We start from the raw sequence: 19,422 nt of genomic DNA on the forward strand, positions 1-19,422 counted from the left end.
TCAGTATTATTCTAACGTAAAATACTTAAAAAATGTACGCGCAATTTTTTTTAAAAAATTCTAGTAATAAGATCTCATGAGGAATCTTATATTACATTTTTAAAGTTTTGAATCAAGCGAACATTTTTTTTTTTTTATCAAAAATAGTCAAAGTATTTTGAAAATTATATCATAAATATTCCCGTTTTGTCTTATATTTTTGTTTTAACTAACTGCTAAGAAAATTATTGGGACCTATTCTTTTGACCCTCTTAACTACTAATTAGATTCACTTTCTTACCAAATTGTTATTGAAGTTGAAATTGTAATAGATTTTTTGCTCTTAAAGGTGACATAAAAAAAACTCACACTCCCTATTGTAAAATCAATACATTCACGGCTCCACTCAGAATCTAAAAATGAACATAACAAAATATTTTTTATATAAATGTTTATAAAACATAACTTTTATATCGTATGGCAAGTGGATAATATAATATTATATTCGGTCGAAACTGTTTATGAATGACGTCCAATAATTGGGACCAGAGGAAATAGGTCGTACAATATTAGTTATTAACCAATGCTCACCATCAAATCCAGCTTAGGTATATGCGAAACATGATTGATACGTATTTATTACGATTGTGTATAATGTATAACATACACGCTTGAAAATAATTTATAGCCGAATTCAACCAAATTCATATCAATTTTTTTCTTTAGGATGTATCCACACGTTGTATGTAAATTCATACCTTTTTATTTAAATTAATTTGACGATTTACAAATAATTTAACGTAACTAGAACATTTTTATGGAGCCAGTGAACTTGACATTATTATTATTGATTGTGTAACAATAAATATTATATGTATACAAAGAGGTGATTCTTTGAAAAGTAAGCAATATTTTTTCCTAAAAGTCATTGTTAGAAATATTCTTTTACATAATGTGAAGTCGTTATAAAACAATATTTTTTATAATATATCATCTATATTTATATCGTTGCAATTTTTAAATGTTAAATTATAATTTTTTCACCACACATTTTAATATCATTTTCGGAAGCAGAATATGTTTCTAAGAATTTCATTATAATATAAAATTTTTTTTCAAACTCAATCAATTTATTAATTTTAAGTATTTATTGCTTAAATGAGCAAAGTAGAATGACAGATAATTACGTAAATATAAATATTAAATACGTATCAATGATTAAACTACTCGTAGTTTGAAAAATTATTATCATACATCGGTTAGGTGCAATATTTTCGGTAAAAATTAAATCATAATATTAATAGTAAAATAAATTTAATAGAAATATTATTAAATATATTTTTTAGTAATATAAGCTGCCAGACTGCTTTCATTCAGTATGTTTTTTATGCTATACTTATCATTGAATTTCAATTTAATACATCACACACGGTGTTGTATAAACATAATCCAAAAATTACCTAGATATGTAATAGATAATTCATTGCAGTTGTATAGATATTAGATAATATATAATAGATAAACTTTAAAATATTCGTCTAACTAATAGATAAACTATGATTTAAAACATGCATTTGTAAAATAGTATTTTTACTATAAATATTTGGTATAATATAAGTATAATGTTTTAAACTTGTAAACACGTGTGTTTTTTGAACATTTTATCTTTGTGCTTTTCAGAAAATGAACATTATAATAAAAAAAAATTACACAATTAAACACAAAAAACAGCATACAAATAAAATATAATAGGTAGGTAATTATAGCTTAAAAAAAATGAACCCCTTTCGTGTAATAAAAAAGTGTATGTAAAAATTAAATTGTAAACATTTCCTCATCACAAAAATTATATCATATAAAAAATAGTTGATATAATTTACCTAAGTTATCCATTTTATTTAAACAACTAGATAAATTTACTATTTTGCTTTATACTTAAAATAAATACAATTTTCTAGATATCGCATAAGGTTTCTGATATTATGCATTATAACGAATTACTCAATTACCGCGTTTATATGCAGCAGTTAATGCGCATTAACTTCTGCATATATAAACGTGGTAAATGTCGATTTACACTCGACACCTACAACTGCATAAAATAGCAGTTACGTACTTTCTCTATTTTGTTTGTGTTTGAATTTTTGAATACGAAAAAATATGCATGATGTCATACAGAACAGTTAAAAATTGAAAAGACATGGTTAAAGAATGGTAAAAATACTAAAAATGTTTTTATTTTCAAAAATATCGTTTTGTAACGATGAAACGCGCTAGTCTTGCGTTCAAGGCTTCCCGCCTTGTGATAACTCCCGGTTTCCAGTATCAGTTGCTTGTTTATTTGATAATTTCTACGCCAGATAAATAGGTATATTTACAAATGTACGATGCGACGCGAATACGCCAGGCTATCCGGAGCGGACCACCGCGTACACGCCGCCATACTTACGACAAGTCAGGTTTGTCCCGAGTTACAACAACAAAGGGGTTACATAGTCGAGTGTGTGTACAGTGTACAATGTATACGTGACGGGGCAGACCGCGGATAGTGCGTTATTATACTATTTGAGTTGTTTCTGTCCGTGAGCTGTGGTACTGACAACAGAGGCCGTGCGGGGGGCATCAGTGTAAGTGACGCGTCGACGTGCGTGTGTTGTCGTCCGTCGTGCTGCGGCTGGTCGAGTCCCCCTGCAGGTATCGTGGACCGCGGTCTTCGTGCGGTTCTCGTTGCCCGTGACTTGGCGACGTCGATCGGCCCGTACGATCGGATGATCGGACAAGTTGCACACGGGATCGTGCCGGTAGGCTGGTCGGCTTTGGAAGTTCCTTCTTCCGGTCTTCGTTGTGTTTTGATTGAAAACCGACGAACAAATGGAAAAGCGAAGATGTCGCTCTGCCGAATATTACCGGTATGAGTAGGTACTATAATATATATTTTCCGTACTGAATAATAAACACGTCGTTCTTCAGTTATCCGTTTGTGCCTGCGATCGGAACGGATTTGGCGGTATCTCAGTCATTATTTGACTTGTCTCGGACAGGGTGGTATCTGTCTTATTTAGATTTACCCCTAAGTTGTGGTGGTGGTATTGCCATCCTTGTCTGACGTATGGTTTTGTTTTATATCGTTTAAAAGTCGGCATACCCGGGTGTGCTTAGTGTTCTTAGTGTTTGCTGCGTCGTGGTGGGCTGTTCGTCATTATGTGGTCCTTAAAAGGGCCGTTGTCATATAGTAGGATCCTTGTAAGGATACAAGGCGATTATTTTAAAGTTAAACACTCATTATTTATCCAAAAGTTTAAACGTTTCTGAACATATTCCATTTGACATAATTATTTAAGTCGTTGTAATGGATGGACATGACCCGTTACAATGACTTAAATAATTATGTCAAACAGATTATTTTAAGAAACGTTTATACATTTGGATAAATAATTAATGTTTAACTTTAAAAAAATCACATTGTATCCTTGTATAAAAGGCATTTACTATATAATAATATCAAATCAAAAACTGCGTACGAAGTAAATAAAATAAATCGTATACAAAATGTGTTATTAGATACCTAGTTCTGAATGTTTATCAAAAGTTAAAATGCATATTGCATAGTAACATTTTCAATTCAGTTTGAATATTTAATATAAAATTAATATATGGTATATTATAATCAAGTAATTTTATCACATTTCCTAAAAATCATTTATTAGAGATATTTTATTTATTTTTTTATGATTACGTCAATAATTATGAAAAGAAATAAATTACAACGTTATTGAGAATTGAATTACATTCAAAATGTTTTCTATACATTCAAACGTATAACAAGAATACAAAAACACCATTAAATTATTATATAATACATTGTTACTGAGGAAAGTGAAGTGATATTTAAGTTTTGAATTTCATGGCAAAGTGTGATTCGTTTCAATTTAGTCATTGAGAATTGTTTGTGAACTGAAATTTGATTTTCGAAATAAATCTTATTAAAAAGTCAAAGTCAAAGAAAAAAGGCATTTATGTAACACCATTGATACAAGAATCATATTGAGTTTCTATTACGGTAAAAATAAAAATATATTAATGATTTTATTAGTTTTATTTTAATGCAATTATTAATGTTTTATCGGGTTGTTGTACTAAATATTTATCATTATATTATGGTCTAAGACTTAAATGCATACCTACTAAAATCAATAGAAATATTATTAAAATATTTCTTACGTTTAGTTATTCGTCACCATTCGTCCGACTACCACGATGAATTATTATAATATCTAATCTATTATTATTACACCATTTACCTAACCAAAGTTGGGCATGTTAATACAAATAATTAACTCAAGTTAAGTGAACACAAAATCGGTAAGTTAGAAGTTAATGTCTAACAAATAATACATTTAACTCACCAAGTTTAGAATTAATATAGAAACAAATATTACTTTAACTCAGTTTAAAAGAAATTAATCTACTTTTTTAATTAATAAATGGAGAGTAACGTTTAGACTATAATTTTATTTCCAATAAATTCAAATTATTTTTTTCGTTAATTGTTTAAAATTGCCAATGCTTTAGCAGTGATATTGAACAATTAAATACATACATGATTTTAATTCTTATATATCGTATTATGTATATTTTTGTTTTATTAATTATTATAGTGCAAGTTTAATATAAAATAAATGAACAATCATTTTATTATTGAAATATAATTATTTTAAAGTGTCGGTTTTTATATTTTTAAATTAAATGTCTTTAACAAATGGTACATGAATATAATCGTTAATATCGTGGACATAGTTTTAAATAATATATTGTTACCATAACTCATAAGCTCATAAGCAGAAAGATAATATTCGAGAATAATTTAATTAAAACTATCATAAATATACTATTTTATGTATTAGATTTTCGTAATTCTTACTAATTTTTATGAACACAGTATTTCTATTACAGTTTCTGAATAAAAAATGTCTAAGTTCACAAATGACAAAATTTTGAGATTATTTAAGTCATATTTTTTTAATAAGAATAATTACATAAAATATGAAAATAGTATTAATTCCTAGATTTATTCTAAGTCGAAAAAAATCATGACCCTTTATAGTTTAATGGCATATATTTCAACCACCATCTGTGCCAAGGTTTTAATATTACAAGGTTATATAACCAAAAATGTTAGAAATAAGTAGAATAATAGTAATCGATTACCAAACTGTCGAAGTATTTAGATAAATAATAAATCTTCCCATCGTTTGTCATATTTTTACAAGTGGTTTCTATAAATAGTATAAATACCACGATTGAAATAAATTCATAAATTGTATTCTGACTGCTTGCCGTACAAACATTATAATATAGTAGCTTATATACCTGCCGGCTGCCACTAACACTTAATAGGATAAAGAACATATTGTGTTTATCGTTTATTCTATATCTACCTACATCATATTATATTATTTTATCAAGAAAAAGAGCAGAACATATACTATTATCTATTACTATGAATATAATTTTGTATTGGATTATTTTTATTTAAAACCGTATACAGTAATATATTAGTATAAGTAAATTAGAAAAAATTGTTAACTGCATTAATAATATTATATTTTTTTAACAGATGTTAATAATATTATATTATTGTGTCGATTGCTGTATAAACAATAATACTACAATGTTGATAATATCGAAATGTATTTTTTTTTTCAGGATTAGTGAAGCTCGGCATTCATTGCGTTACCGGAAAAAATGTAGCAATAAAAATAATTAACCGCGAGAAGCTGAGCGAGTCGGTGTTATTAAAGGTAATTATTTTTTTAGTCGTATGAAACATTTCTATTTAATATAAAATATTATATAAGTAAACATAACTATATAACGCAGCATAAGTGTCATCGTTCAATTCGTTCATACGATAGCCATATTGGCGTGTGTGCATAGAAAGTACTCAGTTATTGTCATTTTTATGATACGTAGTACTTTTAGACTTTTCGAGTAGTTTAATGTGATACGAATATGTACTATCATATAATAATATTATGCATACGTTTAAAATATTATTTTTACTCCGACGAAAAATGTATTTTTTTATGTTTTTTTTTTAAATAACTCGCGGTTTATACTCCCGATGGCGTTTTGATATTTTTTTCAATTACAAAATACAAAACCAACTGATAAACGCTAAACTGGTAATCAAATTAGCTTTGTTACGAATGTTCGGGGCGGATTTAACGTCAGGCAGTTTATTGACCTATTGGTATATTTTTGGAGCCCGCTGCAGTTGGTTATTATGGCGATACAATATATTGATTAAATACGCATAAATTATAATGTTTCTCGATATTGCGCTACACATGTCTATTATTTACGTTTGTAATATTAAAGAATTTTTTTTTTATTTATATGCAATACAACATTTCTACAATGTGACTATATTAAAACTCTCAGGCCTGAATTAAGACATAAAGACAGTGTAAGTTACAGCCCACAGAATCGCGTTGACCGTGGATTTAATGCATCATACACGATTTTTTTTTTTTAATAATAATATTTTGTTTAATGCAAAATACAAATTTAATTTTAATTTTTTTTTTGCGCTGTATGGTTATCGTAGTACCTATCGTTTAGTCGAAATGTTTTTACATGAGTTTTATTGTATATATTTAAAATTAAATAAGCCCCATGTGCTTTTAATATTTTTATTTTAATTTTGCTTATATAATATAAATTCCAATATGTTAAAAATTATATTATTTCAGTTAAAAAAAATAATAAGTTTTCGTAAATTGATTAATAAATATTAAAGTTTGTACAATTAAAACTTATAAACACAAACTCAGCGGTGGTTTTTAGAATTTTTTCTGGGGAGTCGTTTGATATTATCTTATTATAATATTATATTACGACAAAAAAATATTAAATCCATTAATAATTTATTACTTAACATTTAATTCTTTCACAAACAAAAAAAAATATAATGTTTATTCTAAAATTATAGCTGCTATATGCCTATATAGCAGTTTAAAAATGTTTAAAGTTGAAATTAAATTAATTTTTATTTTATTTTTTATCAAAAGAGAAAATTTAAATCTGTACAATAGAGAACAATAAGTAAATATGATAAATGATGAATATAATAAATTTACATGAGTGTTAGATATGGTCGGGGAAAGATTTCCATTAGTTTAAATTGTTATTTAATAAAGCAGTTTTTTTTTAAAATTATAATAGGTCACGGATCAGTTCCATTTTAGGCGTGGTATAGGAATTTCAGGTAGGGATCAGGGGTTATGTGCGTAGGAATGAAGTTTGGAATGGAATTGTTTATAGTATGTAGTTGCTAGTTCTTTTATGGTTGTGCTTTTAAAGTATTTCTTAAGGGTAGCATTACTGATGTACTACGGTGCGCCTATGATTAGTCAAAAAGATATATTTTGATGAACATCATCCAAGTTAATTTCATGGACGGATGTCGGAAGGCTTTGGCTGGTCCCCGAATTTAGATTCCATAAGACTAGATAGGTCTTATTATTGGTTTTTAAATTAATAGTTTTGTTTTTAGGTAGTTTGGATTTTATAGCATTAGATACTCAGAAGAAGTTTGCTATACTTGTTTTTTTTAATTAGGGACCTCACAATATGTAAGGCGATTTAATTTAATAAATTTGTTTTCGTTTTTCATAAAATGTTTGAAGTTACAAAACTGCAAAATCTACTTGTTTTTATTTTATTAATTCGTTCAATATTTTGTCAGTTATTAATTTCGAATCTTTGTGAATATGTATTTATAGCTAGACCAGTAACACGTAAGTGTAAGTCATGTGAAAGGAAACCATATTTTATTTATTGATATATACATTTAATATTCAAAATTAAAATGTCAAAGTAGAATGTGTTGAAATTTTAAAATAATTAATTATAAAAATTACATCCACGATACAAAATCATTTATTTGGATTACAATGATTACATTTTAATTTAACTACATATTGTAATATATTACGTGTGAAATAATACGAACAAACATTTCGTAAATTTAAAACCAAAATAACTTAAGATATTTGTCATGCATTTAACTAACAAGAATTTCAAATATTTTTCAAATGTGATTCAGAATGTTTGAATATCAGGTAATCTCAGATTATGACTCGTAACTGGTAACTAAATCGTCTAAATCGTACAATTTGTGTACACGTTCAATGGACGTGACATCTGAATATTGAATAGAGTATTAGCGTACCTATTGATTGTCAGTTTATCGCTGCTAATATACGTTCTTCGAAGTTTGAACGCTATTATTATTATTATCACCAAATACCAATAATAGTTATCGTAAACGTCGACATTTTAGGGAAAATATAAATACCTAAATAGTCGTGACAACTATTCAAATATACGGACATACGGTTGAGATCACCAGATTTGTGTATAAATGTAGTATAAGCGTATATCCGCATAATATAAAAATCGTAACAGCTAATCAAAATCCGAGCGTCCCATAGGACGAATAATATAATATCACAGCCTAAACTGGTGACCCAGGGGGAACAGACGCCCCTGGATTCTTCTCCCCGTAAAACCGCAAGTCGCAACTGAAAAAATTAAATATTAAAACACCAAATGTTCACAGCATAATATATATGTATGCGCTACGTACTATTTACGTAATTATTTAAAATCTTTAGTTATTTACTTATTTTCAAGGTGGTGATTTGGCAATGTTCATCAATAACCATAATTAATAAAATATTGTACTATAGTGTCATTCCTCGGGTTCGTGATTGTTAAAGGGACAATAAGAGAAGAAATTTGAAAGTTCAATCATAAAGCTCATACTAAATTCGATAGTAAATTTAATAATGTTTTCATATTGCTTATCGTTTTATTGGTACTTAATATTATTTGGTAAGTTTTCGTTAAAAAAACGGTTTATATAAAATATCTTGAAGTTATTATAGTTACACAATAAATTTCCCGAGTTGTTCGCTGCTATTTTTATTTTTTGTTTCAATTGTTTGCGATTTTCTAAGTTTAATAATACGGACAATTTTCAATTTTGACAATACTTATCATCGCTCCCGTTCATTTTTTAATTTAAAAAAGTACTTAATGAAACTTCATATGTATTTAGCCTTTCATATACCAAGTCTTGGAAAGTTTATTTTTTTTTTCCAAAAAATAAAAATAATCTTAAATGTAATTGCTTGCTCGCCGAAAATTTATAACGACCAGTGACTTTCTAAAACTTTTGTTTTCTTAGTACGTAGGTATTATCAATAATTACGTGTTAATATTCTACGAAACAATTTCCTGTATTTGTTTTTAGATTATGAAATATGAGTAAAACAAGTTTAATAATTATATGGAATTAAAAATGTTCTTGTTTTATCTTTTGTTATATATTATTATTATTTATAGCAGACAATTTGATTCGATCGTCTGAAGTAGTAGAGGTCTTTGTTAAAAAATGTCATCTATATAGTAAGTATTTTCTACTTTGGGATGTCAAAAATAGGAAAGTATCAAAATTAAAAATATTTTTAAAACTAACAAAAATCATTAAGAAAAATGGAATATTTATAAAACATTGGTTATCGATAAGTTTCTTTTCATTTTTATATTTTAATTAAAACAAATTTAAGTCGTAAAAACTTAAAATATTCCACTATTATTAATATCATAATTCTCTATAAACTATTTATTTGAACTATTTTTCAGCTATTTATATGCATGCTGAATGATATAATTTTATTTTATTTTGTCTGTTTAAGTTAGGTAATATATTTTTAAAATACTTAAATATATCTAAACAATTTTTTAAGTAAAAGTAATTTAAAGTACAAATTTCACGATTTGAATATCCACATGCACTAAAAAAAAAAATTGATTTCTTGTCTTGTTGAAATAAGAAAGGTGTGTACAAAGATAAATATCATATTACATTTCCATTTAATGAAATACATAAAACATTATATTATTTATTAGTTTCTGATTATTTTTGTTGACTAGAGGCAATAAGATATTTCTTAGAAGCAGTTTACCGAGCCAATGTTATATATATATAACACGAGCTAGCTATTCAATTTCTGAGGAGAAGAAAAACAAAGAATGTTCGCTGCAGTATTGCGTCTCAAACTCACTTATTAATAAAACATATTTCTAGAAACGCAGAAAAGTGATTCATTACAGTAAAACGTTGCTAATTATTTAATGTCAAAAGGGAAATAAAAAATACATTTTGCTAAACAATGAAAACTATGAGAAAAACATTGATGTACTTATGTAAAAAAAAAAATTTAGACAGAAATTTAAAATTTTTTAAGTGAGTGAATTCTTAAAAGTCGGAAACTTAGATACAAATTTTCCACAGCTAATTATAACCATATTTAACGTTGTGAAAAACTTAAAATTGTGTTTTTGTAACAGCAAATATTAATAAAAATATTTTTAGCAAATAATATAACAAATTCACAAATTCAAAACCGGGGCATAACATAATATTAAAAGGTTGGTACTATATACAACGCAGTGTATAATATTATTATTAAATTTCATACATCTTATTTTCTATTAAACCAATCATCAATAAATTAATTTATTTGATCAATGGTTTATCAATATTACATCAACACAGTGAGAATATTATAAAAAAATTAATTAAATGTTCAAAGATTCTAAGCAGCGCAATTTGTTTTGAACTTAGCCCTTCAAGTTTGTAAGTATTACATATTATACAGTGTATATTGGTGTAATAATATTATATAACAAATAGCGCACGTAGTTGCAAAATTTAATCACGACCGGTGCAGGTATACTTTATATTTTAATTATACAATTTTTACACTAACCAGTAAATTAAAAATTATAAATCGTTTACGTATATTAGCCCTTTGCATCTCTATGATATTTTCCGTGGTTTAAATTTCATTATAAATTTAATTTTGTAAACAAAACATTTCATATTCACTGGGGCGCTTATAAGTAGGTTATTATAGGCGCTTAGGTTAGCTTATGGAAATAATATTATAATCTAATCGTAGAATCTACGAGAGAGGGGTGAGATGATAGGTGGTCAGCTGATCCATAATTTTCCTCAATATTCTGTGTAGCCTTATTCTGAATATTTTTGTTTGAAAAAAGGTAAGTAAGTAGCCAAGTGGGTACTTGCTGTTTTGCTCTATATTAGGTGTCGATGGATCATTGTAATGGATATATGTTCAATTTATTTAATTCAATGATACATCATTACAAAACAAAAAAAATGATTCTGAGCAAAAACGATCTGTCGGTTTATATTACTACGTACATTTCATGAAATATTTTATGATACAGCTATTCAGATAATTAATTTTATTATTAGTAGTAGGTACGGTATAGGTTGATTTAATTTTTGTTGAAAACATTGCATTTATTATATTATTTATATTTAATGACTATGAAAATAATAAAATTAATTTACACCATATATTATATTATTGCTAACTAATAATAATTATTAACTTTTTAGTCAATAACACCTTACCGTGAAACTGTATAGTATAAATAGGTAATACCTTAAAATGTATATAATATATATTTTGAAAATTTTGTTGCTTAAAGTAGAATTCATATTGTGTCCAGATTTGATTGTTACAAAATAAATACAATTATTAATAACCCATTTATGACTCAAGTTATGAGGAATATTGTAATTGAATATTGTTTTATATACATTATAGTTATACAAATTTAAGATATATACATTTTTTACAACAAATTATTTGTAATTACTAATTTGTAAATTTTCATGATTATAAAAAACTATATTTTTATTTTTAATACAGTCGATTCGTGATAACTCGAACATCAATAACTTAAAAAACTTGACAACTAGAATTTTTTTTTATTCCCCTAGAAATTTAAAATTTAAATTATATATAAATTTGAGTTAGATATCTCGAATAATACATAGCTCGAAGCGAATTTTTATCTCCCTTCAACTTAGAGTTATCGCGACTCAACTGTATTTGTATACTGATATAAGAATAACTTTTGTGATATCTTGTATTAATTTTTTAAGAATTTTGACAGCGAATAAATTTTTATCGATATTAATAGAAAAACCGTAAAAAAAAAAAAATCAAAAATTTTTCATGCCTATAAAAAACTCAAAAGAAATCGAAATATTTTGAAAATTGTATCATGTATGGAAAATGATAATATAAAAACTCGGTGAAAAGTCATGTATTTACGGTCATTTGTTTTTTAATTACAACAAAATAACAACAATTGTTTGATGAGAAATAGTTATATATACGGACAGTGTTGAGTCCAGATAAAAAAAATAATATCTAAATGAGATAAAAATAATTTTGTAAACAATTATCTAGATTCAGATTCAGATGATAATTTTTACTTTTATCTAGATAAAGGTAAAGATAAAAAATTTACCTAGATACCATAATAGAGATTTTCATTTTTTGTTTAAAACGCATAAAAACAAAACAAATATAGGTATTTCTTAATTATTTTAAACGAATTATTTTAATATTTTATGACCATTAATTTTAATAAACAATTTTCGTATGCAATGCCTTATTTTCATTGTTAAACAATGATTTATTTCTGTGTAGCTACTTTTTACTTAAATTCAAATTGAACACGGAGATACTGCAGTATTATTAATTTTTTTCAATTATTACTAATTGGCAACTTCTATTATATTTTTTTAAGAAATATGAAATTTAAACTCTGAACCCACAATAATTATTTTTATCCTAATATAATAAATAATAATTGCATACAAGTACCATTAGGATATGTAACTTAAAAATAGAATTATGTGTAAGAAATAAGTAAAAACAATTTTTACGTAATAAATATAATATTATTTTGGTATAAATAAATAAAAAAGAACGATATTATTTCCTTAAAACCGTTTCTAGTAGGCAACATTAAATGAGAAAAATATACCAATATTATACTAACTGCTATGAAAAAATGAAAATATTCACGTTTATTTTCAGGAACAGTGTAATAATATTTTATTTGATCAATGATAAGTTTACTAAAATATGTTTAATAAAATTAAAAATTTAAAGTACCAAACTACCAACAAATCAATCAAACATTTAAAATTAGAAATAATTAATGTACCTATTTCGATAGGAATACAGTTTATCTTAGATGACAACCAGATACCTAATATCTTATTTATCTAGATGAGATAAAGATGCTGCAGTAGTTTTATCTAAATAAATGTATCTAGATACTGTTCAACTACACTGTTTACGGGTGAATGTGCAATGTCGAGTTGTGGTGATATCAAAATATGAAACATATTAATTAAACGGCAAGTGAAGCGATAGCAACAGACATATTATTATAGTTGGTTGACGGTATACGGACGGCACATCTCTTCCCTTTAACTATGTCCGTCGCACTAAAATGTTAGGTACGCAACCGATATAAATCATCTACCCATTCAACATACATTTTCGCTCAATTCATAATAGGTAGCTATTTAATATCCCACGCACAGTCCATTGAGAATTGAATAATATAACCTTTCCTGGGTCTTTTTCCCTGTGGAATATCAACCGGCCATTATAAAGTTGTAAAATATATATACACATTATACCTATACATTATACACCTATTACCTATGTATACGATTGTCTAACGCACGAATATTATGATAATTAAAATGACTGCACTGTCGTGCATAATAATATTATTATGTTGTAGGCATGTTCTATAATATAGTTTTACTCGTTGCATTGTTCGATTTGTTCATAAGCTACAAACAATTAATTTTAAATTGCATATTATCAAACAGTTTGCGACACAATTTCATTTCCATCGACCATCATCGTATGTATAATAAAGTAATATAAATTAACAAATAGTTAAAATATAATATTTATATAATATTATCTCTATATAACTATAGAGTATTTCTGTGCAATATATATAAATGCAAAACTTCTTCCTATATATATAAACTCTCTCTCTCTATATATATATGGTACAGATCGAGTACATTGATTTGTGTTTATATTATACAGTATACTATATACTATTTATGCTGATTGAAAAGTAGGTCGATCACTTTAATATATAAATTAGATACCTATATTATTTTCAAACACGATTCACACCGAGTTTTTGGTAAAATTGAAATAAAGTAAAGTGGAGTATTGATTTGCCGTTTGAATTCGAGAAAAATGCTCGGACGATATATAAACACAGCGAATGATCGATATTTTTTTTTCGTCTGGCGTGTGTACTCGCATTAGTCGTATTTTTATATTTATTATAGAGATCGGCAATCGATTTAAAATAATACGTTTGGAAAACTAATCTGAGTGAAAATTGATTAAAACCAATAAAACCGCACTTATTACTAACAATTCTCTTTAGCCCCCAGCGACCAACAGTGACGACTGAGAGGAATGAAAAAAATCCCTTGTCGATATAATACCTATACCTACCAACTGGAAGAAATAATTTATATTAACAGACGTGACTAATTGAGACTTTAGAAACAAACTGAAAAAAGGCGAGATAAAGAAACGTCACTGTAAAAGACGAATACATTTTTCAATTCTCTCGGAATTTCAAATACTCAAGCCCGGAACGTTAACCATTTGTTGATTCTACAAACAATGTGGTAATAATCGGTTACAGATTCTATTAACAGTATGCTCATCGTTCGCTTTTCTAACTGAATAAGTCTATCTCTCGTAAATAATTATCAAATAGAACATCTTATTTCCATCAGTTAGTCATTGATGATTGTTCATTCCGCAAGACCTACGTTCTCGTTTCGACTGCTGGTAAACAATACGCGTACAATTATCAATTGACCGAAAATAAACTATTCTATATAGTATATGAATGTATACATCGAGTTAGCGAAAGTGGGGGTATTAGAAACGAAGGCTTAAAAATCAGGATTTTGACATTATAATATTGTAATATTAAAAAGCACAAACCGTTGTGCCGATTAGATAGGTACATGATGGAATGTATCAATTTTTTTGATATATATTTTTCGTGTAAATCGTAAAAACTTAGCGTTTTTGTTACAATTTTATTATTACCAATAATTTATTAGTTTAAGGAAAAAACATATAAATTAAAATAATTACTAAGAAAATTTAATAATTTTGATATAGATTGAAAATTTTCACACGAACAAAAAAATTTTAAATTTAATACAAGATGTTCCACATAATATTATGTTTGTTATATACTAATAAAATAAAAGTTAACCGTCAATCCATATTACTTTTGATGATGATTGAAATTAATATTATAACAAATTTCATCTCAAAATTACAAATTATTTTGTTGTTAAAAATTCCTAAAGTTTTAAATATTCCTAAAATATAGTCGTACTAAAACTTAAAAAATCTAAAAAAAATGTATATAAACAATTTTTTTTACATTCATAATTAAATAGCTTTTTCTTTTTCGTGTGGGAAAAGGGGTTGTAGTCTTGTAATTCAACTAAAGGTTAGCTCACCCATGCATTTTATTTTAGCTAGCAAAATGTAAAAATCGAATATTTTTTTTAGGTTTGTCATTGAGAAATTACTGATAATAAAATAGTTAGTAGGAATGAAAATAATTTTTGTATCGTAATAAATTGATAATTTAGTCGAATAGCTATTCCATGTATTAAATGTAATACTTAATAACATCAGCTAGGTTATTATATATTACTATATTAGATTATATTATATATGAGTACATTGATTCAAAGTGTATGTGGTAGAGGTTTTTATATTAAAATAGGTAATTAATAATTGATTGATTTTTAAGATTCACGGGAGGTCCAGATACTATGATTTAAAGATTGAACCAGTTATTTTAGGGTGGTAGCTTACACTCCATTTATAATATTAAATCATAACCGCGTATTCGTTTATTCCTTGTAAAATTGCGTGCATCAAACAAGTTTTTATTTACTTGCTACTATCCGCTGTAGGTGGATTGCCAATCTCGGTTTCATTTATCTTTTGTTGGCAACGTCGGATAATGCAGCTATAGTATATTATAATAATATATATTTTAGTTATTATGCTGACAGACCGCATTCGCTCAGAATCATTTTTTTATATGCAATGATTTATCATTGAATTAAAATTGAACACATGTGTTACAGTTACTTACTGCAATCACGAATTTATATACTCAACACTTACCGTACAACAGAACGGTTATATACTTTTTTCTATAAGCTTTTGAAGTCTAAAATGATTTGTCATTAAATTCAAACCAAATTTATATTAATTACAGTGGCTTATTGCAGACGAATGACCATTGGCGTGTGCAGATCGTTATAGCAGTAGGAGGTGTGACAGTAGGGGGGGGGGGGGGCAAAAATTTTGTTTTATTTCAAAATCATCAGTGCTTGCCGAAATATTTGCTAAGTAGAAGGGACCAAATAGGTTTACTTCATTAGTGTGACATAATCTATCAATCAATATAATTTATAATACAATTAGACTAATATTAATTTTAATTAGATTAATTACCTATTTTAGTATATTAGTATAGTAGTATATATATAGTAACTGGAATATATCTAAGAATATTATTGAAAATAGTTTATGTTCCGCTGCCAATTTCTGTTCTAACCAGTGTAGGTATCCATATTATGTTAAATTTTTTTTTATCACTTGAGTAAATTATTTGTACGTAGAAGAAGATTCACTTCATTTTTTAACATTTCAGCTTTCAGATTAAACGTTTTTATTAATATAGATTCTATATTATAGAATACAGAGATATCATTATCATCAACATTCAGTTCTAATAAATTGGCAATGCTTTTTATGATATCTAAAGGTTCTTGGCTACACCTTACAATAAATACCAGTAAATCGTTTTATCTAAAGTTGTATTATACACCTAACTTCTTCTGCTTCAACATCCATGAAATGTTGTGTTTTAGAATAACTATCGGTTTTATTTGAAACTTTCTTCTTCTTTACTAATGGAATCATAATTTGATTATCTTCTCATAATTTCTTAACTTTTTTATATATATAATTTAATAAAAAGAAATTCGATATTTCTCATAGTAGACCGCAACTAATTGTATTGCAGTTAATAAAATTAATGTCTAATGTTTGTAAAATTCCACTAACTTTTAGTATTGATCATACGTGTAATATAGGGTCTAAATTGTTTAATGCAAATGCAAATTCAAAAGTTTTTATTTAAAGTATTACACCTAAACCTTTAGCACGAAAATCAATTTTAATACAATAAAAAATAATGAAAACACAAGCACATATAAGTTAACATAAAACTAAAACAACTTTAAACAAGTATATCGATGAGTATGTGTCAGTCGCCACTTTCCAATGTTAATATTTCCATTTGCGCTAATCATTTTGTACCTATCGTAGTCTATTGCCACGGCCCACGCCTGTATTTATTATTTGTAATTAAATTAATTATATTTGTAATTGTTATCAGTTATCAGTATATGAAACATCACTGTATGAAACATCTGAAATTATGATGTTTATCTCACGGAGTAATGACGGCTTGTGCACAGAATAACATCGTAAGAATTAATTTTTAAACTGGGAACGAAACATGTTAGACAAATAGTAATTTGTAAGTTTACTCTTTCGCCGAGCTGTATGATAATATTCTATATTATGTTCCTATATACGGTTCAACTATTTACTATTCTTTCTGTAATAAATTCCGAGAAATAATGTTTAAAAGTAGCTGCTGCAGTCGTTGTGATCATCTCTAGAGCAGAAACTCTTTTAATTGTTTGCTAAAAGTACAGTTTCTATGCTAAATCACGATAATTGTTATGATTTATTTTTCGTGACCTCGCAGTAGTCGCAGTTCGGCGAGCGTGCGGTTTTAATTGCCGAGTGGAAAACAAATCGGAAAAACAGCAGTCGCTGCACCCTCGAACGGGATGGTCCACGTGCCGGTGCAGATGTAATACGCCGCGGTTTAAACACCGAAACATCGTTTCGCGTGGTCGTAATCGTATCGTTATATTAATATTTAATAACTCGGTTTATGTCTGCGGGGAAACGCATAATATATTATATAATAATAACGACAATAATGATCAAAGCGTCTAATATGCACGCGCGCGTGTGTTGCTACGTACGAATATCAATTACACATTCGCATCGTCCTTGCGCCCTTGCTACGAACACGAAAACAGAATAATATGCTCTGGCGATATTATTCTCGGAAGGGTTTACCACCGGAAAGTTTTCTCGGCAACGCAGTCTATATGTATAGGTATTACGATATTTTGTCTATTAATTAATTAATTAATTGGTGTTATTACGGCAACCGCGAAAAGCTCATTGGCGTTTTGTCAACTGGCGGCGACAGAGTTACTTTGATTGTTTTACAAAGCACAGCTCCGCCGCCGCCGTGTACCTATGTAATTTCGGCGAACACGATTTGTATTTATTTGCATACCTGCGCACGTTGTTGCTATAATATGTACGTAATAATAATAACACACTCGCTCACCCGCTCGCACGAGCACACCGTGTGTGCGTGCACATCGTGTCAAGTTTGTTCAATGGCTTATAGCTATCTTCTTCGTTTCCATTCACCGGATCTATAAATACGACGCCGGCGGTATAACTATTATACCGTTTCAATGTTAGTATTGTATGTTACGATTTCCGGTTTACTCGATCGAACGTACTATATATTTTGTTTTTCGACCACAAAGACGTTTCGCAAATGCGGTTCAGTGTACGAAAATATAATATAAGCGTACTATAATAATAATAATAATATTATGTCGGTCAGCGCAAAATTCAGGACGGAGAAACCGAGAATATTATTCATCCCAGGACGTATTAAATATTATTTATTTCTGTTTTAAAGATTTTGTTTTTTTAAAAAAAACGTTTTCTGATGTATAAGCACTAGCAGATAATATGCAAACACGAAATGTAACTCGGTATGCGTAATACCTATCTAATCTCTATTTTTAAATAATAATATAATAATAATAAATAATATTAAAACTATATATATTATGAGTTGTATATCTACGAAGAAGAGGATAGAATAGGTGTATTTAATTTTTATTCCCGACTATCTGGCTCAGTAATACGATGTATTCCAAAGAAAATATCGAAAACCGTGAGATAAATGAGTTCAAAAGATTTCCGTCAATAACCAATAGATATTTGACCATGATAGTGATGGTTACACGATGAGTGATGACGTGTTTGTAATAATTATTGTGATAAGCGTTACCCATAGAATAAGAAAAACAACACCATACTCAAGTGAACCTGAGGGGTGGTTTTTATATTTATTCAGACTTCATTTTAGACGACTTGACCCGTCTTATAATTATATTACAACAGATGTTGGTACACATTGTAATGATATTACATTATATAGCAGTGTAGGTATATATAATATTATAACGTATTTATGAAT

General features: G+C 27.4%; 1 protein-coding gene across 2 annotated transcripts in view; it reads left to right on the forward strand.

Moving 5' to 3' along the window:
* The window catches only part of LOC132924582 (serine/threonine-protein kinase BRSK2), a 104,844-nt gene that overhangs the window by 25,051 nt on the left and 60,371 nt on the right, over positions 1-19,422 (forward strand). For both annotated transcript variants that reach the window (XM_060988974.1, XM_060988976.1), the window contains exon 2: positions 5,686-5,780. In XM_060988974.1, the coding sequence (XP_060844957.1) occupies positions 5,686-5,780 (95 nt within the window). The remainder of the gene's footprint in view (positions 1-5,685; positions 5,781-19,422) is intronic.

Source organism: Rhopalosiphum padi, chromosome 3, assembly GCF_020882245.1.
Source record: "Rhopalosiphum padi isolate XX-2018 chromosome 3, ASM2088224v1, whole genome shotgun sequence".
NCBI classification, from domain to species: Eukaryota; Metazoa; Arthropoda; class Insecta; order Hemiptera; family Aphididae; genus Rhopalosiphum; species Rhopalosiphum padi.